General features: G+C 43.8%; 1 protein-coding gene across 2 annotated transcripts in view; it reads left to right on the top strand.

Moving 5' to 3' along the window:
• Positions 1–5,000, top strand: part of myo1eb (myosin IEb) — a 32,103-nt gene that overhangs the window by 9,902 nt on the left and 17,201 nt on the right. For both annotated transcript variants that reach the window (XR_004106928.2, XM_031310639.2), the window contains exons 6-8: positions 1,345–1,434; positions 2,442–2,573; positions 2,833–2,967. Coding sequence is in view for 1 of the 2 variants with exons in the window: in XM_031310639.2 (XP_031166499.1) it covers positions 1,345–1,434; positions 2,442–2,573; positions 2,833–2,967 (357 nt within the window). In the remaining variant the exon portion in view is untranslated. The remainder of the gene's footprint in view (positions 1–1,344; positions 1,435–2,441; positions 2,574–2,832; positions 2,968–5,000) is intronic.

The raw sequence follows: 5,000 nt of genomic DNA, 5'->3' as shown, positions 1-5,000 counted from the left end.
AAATTTTCTCCTACTTATTAGGCTACTTCTACTCCACCACTAGCACTGGTAGCACCCTACTGCTGCTACATTGCACATTTCTGTACATGTTGTTCATACATTGTTGATATTACATAGCCGTATTTATTCTGCTCTTATAAGGTAACTGCTAATACACTGCACACATGTATATTTAATTTATATTACTCTAAACTAGAGATGAGCCGATACCGATACTGCCTAAAACGCAGGTATCGGTATCGGGAAGTACTGGAGTTAATGCACCGATCCGATACCACGTAATAAAGCCCTAAAGAAAATCTACGTTAAAGTAGTTTATTTATGTTGTTTTTCTGTTATAACTGACTGTCAAACTGCAGAATAACAGAAAGTTCATGTTTCACAAAGAGATAAACCTGAGCCAGACCGACAACAAAGATAGAAATCATATCACATTCATACAGAGATAGTAGTATACAGCTGTTATACATCATATCATCATACAGAGATAGTAGTATACAGCTGTTATACATCATATCATCATACAGGGATAGTAGTATACAGCTGTTATACATCATATCATCATACAGGGATAGTAGTATACAGCTGTTATACATCATATCATCATACAGGGATAGTAGTATACAGCTGTTATACATCATATCATCATACAGAGATAGTAGTATACAGTTGTTAAAATAATAATCATAATAAAATATCTGACACACTGGTATCGGAACAGTACTCGGTATCGGCCGATACGCAAGTTCAGGTATCAGAATCGGTATCGGGAAGCAAACAATGGTATCGGACCACCTTCTGTAGACCAACTGTACGCTACTGTCTACACTGCACTATAGTCCTTGTCCTGTCTATACTTTGTATATCACATTGCACTTTTCTGCTCTTTTTGCACTTCTGGTTGGACACAAACTGGATTTCGTTGTCTTTGTACTTGTACTCTACACAATGACAATAAAGTTAAATCTAATCTAATCACAACTCAGTGTCAAGTAGGCTATTGTACGTTTTACTTAACTATTTATTTTATAGCTTTAGTTACTTTGCAGATTCAGATTAATTATACAAAATACTATGAATAATCTATGAAGTATTAAAGTGGATAAAGAGGAGACTTTATTGATCCGGTGGTGAAATTCACGAGCTAGCTGTCAAGTCAAACCTCTGCTGTTATTTTGGTGAAAGTAACTCAAAAGTAGTGTAAAGCATTACAATTCAGGGACAGTAATATTGTAATATAACTAATTACTCTCAAATGACAGTAACTAGTAATCTGTAATGTATTACATTTTGGAAGTAACTTGACCAATACTGGTTACCATGGTAACATGCGTGTGTTTTCAGCATGTTAAAGACATCATCCTGCAGTCCAACCCTCTGCTGGAAGCTTTCGGTAACGCCAAAACTGTCCGTAACAACAACTCCAGCAGATTTGTGAGTATAAATATCTTCAGAAAGTTTTATTAAGTAAACAAAGACCTGCTAACTGTGTATTGTTTTTCCCGCCTTTTTCTCTCCTCATTAATAAATTCAGACAGATTTATAAAGTAATCAGAGTACTTCTAACAGAATGGGACTCCGACCTATTGTTGCCTTACTGTGTACTGCTGAACATGCTGTGTACTCTCTCTCTACTGCTGAACATGCTGTGTACTCTCTCTCTACTGCTGAACATACTGTGTACTCTCTCTCTACTGCTGAACATGCTGTGTACTCTCTCTCTCTACTGCTGAACATGCTGTGTACTCTCTCTCTACTGCTGAACATGCTGTGTACTCTCTCTCTACTGCTGAACATACTGTGTACTCTCTCTCTCTACTGCTGAACATGCTGTGTACTCTCTCTCTACTGCTGAACATGCCGTGTACTCTCTCTCTACTGCTGAACATACTGTGTACTCTCTCTACTGCTGAACATGCTGTGTACTCTCTCTCTACTGCTGAACATACTGTGTACTCTCTCTCTCTACTGCTGAACATACTGTGTACTCTCTCTCTCTCTACTGCTGAACATACTGTGTACTCTCTCTCTACTGCTGAACATACTGTGTACTCTCTCTCTACTGCTGAACATACTGTGTACTCTCTCTCTACTGCTGAACATACTGTGTACTCTCTCTCTCTACTGCTGAACATACTGTGTACTCTCTCTCTCTACTGCTGAACATACTGTGTACTCTCTCTCTCTCTACTGCTGAACATACTGTGTACTCTCTCTCTACTGCTGAACATACTGTGTACTCTCTCTCTACTGCTGAACATACTGTGTACTCTCTCTCTACTGCTGAACATACTGTGTACTCTCTCTCTCTACTGCTGAACATACTGTGTACTCTCTCTCTCTACTGCTGAACATACTGTGTACTCTCTGCTGTCAGGGTTTAAATGTCTTCAGACAGATTTATAAAGTAATCAGAGTACTTCTACTCTCTCTCCTGTCAGGGTAAATACTTTGAGATCCAGTTCAGTCGAGGTGGAGCTCCTGATGGAGGAAAAATCTCAAACTTTCTGTTGGAGAAAAGTCGAGTAGTTTCCCAAAATCCTGGAGAGAGAAGCTTCCACATCTACTACCAGGTATTTTACTAAATACTACTACAGTTACTCAGTACTACCAGGTACTGCACTATATACTACTACAGTTACTCAGTACTACCAGGTACACACACACACACACACACACACACAGACACACACACACACACACACACGCACGCACGCCTGTTGACCTGCCTGTCTGTCTGTTGACCTGTCTGTCTGCCTGTCTGTCTGTTGACCTGTCCCAGTTCTCTGAATGTAACTTTGAACCAAGCCTCTGTGTGACCTTTGACCTCAGCTGTTGGGGGGGGCGAGTTCGGAGCAGCGGGAGAACCTCGGGGTCACGACCCCCGACTACTACCTGTACCTCAACCAATCAGGAACCTACACGGTGGAGGACATGAACGACAAGAAGGAGTTCACTGACACTATGGTCTGTAACCTGTCTGTCTGTCTGTTAACCTGTCTGTCTGTTAACCTGTCTGCCTGCCTGTCTGTTAACCTGTCTGTCTGTCTGTTAACCTGTCTGTCTGCCTGCCTGTCTGTTAACCTGTCTGTCTGTTAACCTGTCTGTTAATCTGTCTGCCTGCCTGTCTGTTAACCTGTCTGTCTGTCTGTTAACCTGTCTGTCTGATAATCTGTCTGTCTGCCTGCCTGTCTGTTAACCTGTCTGTCTGTCTGTCTGTCTGTTAACCTGTCTGTCTGTTAATCTGTCTGTTAACCTGTCTGTCTGTCTGCCTGTCGGTCTGTTAACCTGTCTGTCTGTCTGTTAACCTGTCTGTCTGTTATCCTGTCTGTCTGTTAACCTGCCTGTCTGTTAGCATGTCTGTCTGTCTGTCTAACCTGTCTGTCTGTTAACCTGTCTCTCTGCCTGTCTGTGTGTTAACTTGTCTGTCTGTCTGTGTGTTAACCTGTCTTTCTGCCTGTCTGTATGCCAGGCGGCGATGTCAGTAGTGGGTCTGTCTGTTAACCTGTCTGTCTGTCTGTCTGTCTGTCTGTCTGTTAACCTGTCTGTCTACCTGTCTGTCTGCCAGGCGGGCATGTCAGTAGTGGGTCTGTCTGTTAACCTGTCTGTCTGCCTGTCTGTCTGCCAGGCGGCGATGTCAGTAGTGGGTCTGTCTGTTAACCTGTCTGTCTGTCTGTTAACCTCTCTGTCTGTCTGTTAATCTGTCTGTTAACCTGTCTGTCTGTCTGTTAACCTGTCTGTCTGATAATCTGTCTGTCTGCCTGCCTGTCTGTTAACCTGTCTGTCTGTTAATCTGTCTGTTAACCTGTCTGTCTGTTAATCTGTCTGTTAACCTGACTGTCTGTCTGCCTGTCGGTCTGTTAACCTGTCTGTTAACCTGTCTGTCTGTTAACCTGCCTGTCTGTTAGCATGTCTGTCTGTCTGTCTAACCTGTCTGTCTGTTAACCTGTCTCTCTGCCTGTCTGTGTGTTAACTTGTCTGTCTGTCTGTGTGTTAACCTGTCTTTCTGCCTGTCTGTATGCCAGGCGGCGATGTCAGTAGTGGGTCTGTCTGTTAACCTGTCTGTCTGTCTGTCTGTCTGTCTGTCTGTTAACCTGTCTGTCTACCTGTCTGTCTGCCAGGCGGGCATGTCAGTAGTGGGTCTGTCTGTTAACCTGTCTGTCTGTCTGTCTGTCTGTCTGTTAACCTGTCTGTCAGGCGGCCATGTCAGTAGTGGGTCTGTCTGTTAACCTGTCTGTCTGCCTGTCTGTCTGCCAGGCGGCGATGTCAGTAGTGGGTCTGTCTGTTAACCTGTCTGTCTGTCTGTTAACCTGTCTGTCTGTTAATCTGTCTGTCTGTCTGTTAACCTGTCTGTCTGATAATCTGTCTGTCTGCCTGCCTGTCTGTTAACCTGTCTGTCTGTCTGTCTGTTAACCTGTCTGTCTGTTAATCTGTCTGTTAACCTGTCTATCTGTCTGCCTGTCGGTCTGTTAACCTGTCTGTCTGTCTGTTATCCTGTCTGTCTGTTAACCTGCCTGTCTGTTAACCTGTCTGTCTGTCTGTTAACCTGTCTGTATGTTAACCTGTCTGTCTGTTAACCTGTCTCTCTGCCTGTCTGTGTGTGTTAACTTGTCTGTCTGTCTGTGTGTTAACCTGTCTTTCTGCCTGTCTGTATGCCAGGCGGCCATGTTAGTAGTGGGTCTGTCTGTTAACCTGTCTGTCTGCCTGTCTGTGTGCCAGGCAGCGATGTCAGTAGTGGGTCTGTTTGTTAACCTGTCTGTCTGTCTGTCTGTCTGTTAACCTGTCTGTCTGCCAGGCGGCCATGTCAGTAGTGGGTCTGTCTGTTAACCTGTCTGTCTGTCTGTTAACCTGTCTGTCAGGCGGCCATGTCAGTAGTGGGTCTGTCTGTTAACCTGTCTGTCTGTCTGTTAACCTGTCTGTCAGGCGGCCATGTCAGTAGTGGGTCTGTCTGTTAACCTGTCTGTCTGCCTGTCTGTCTGCCAGGCGGCGATGTCAGTAAT

This window comes from Sander lucioperca, chromosome 10 (genome assembly GCF_008315115.2).
Source record: "Sander lucioperca isolate FBNREF2018 chromosome 10, SLUC_FBN_1.2, whole genome shotgun sequence".
In the NCBI taxonomy this organism is placed as follows: Eukaryota; Metazoa; Chordata; class Actinopteri; order Perciformes; family Percidae; genus Sander; species Sander lucioperca.
This window is presented reverse-complemented; position numbering and strand designations above follow the sequence as displayed.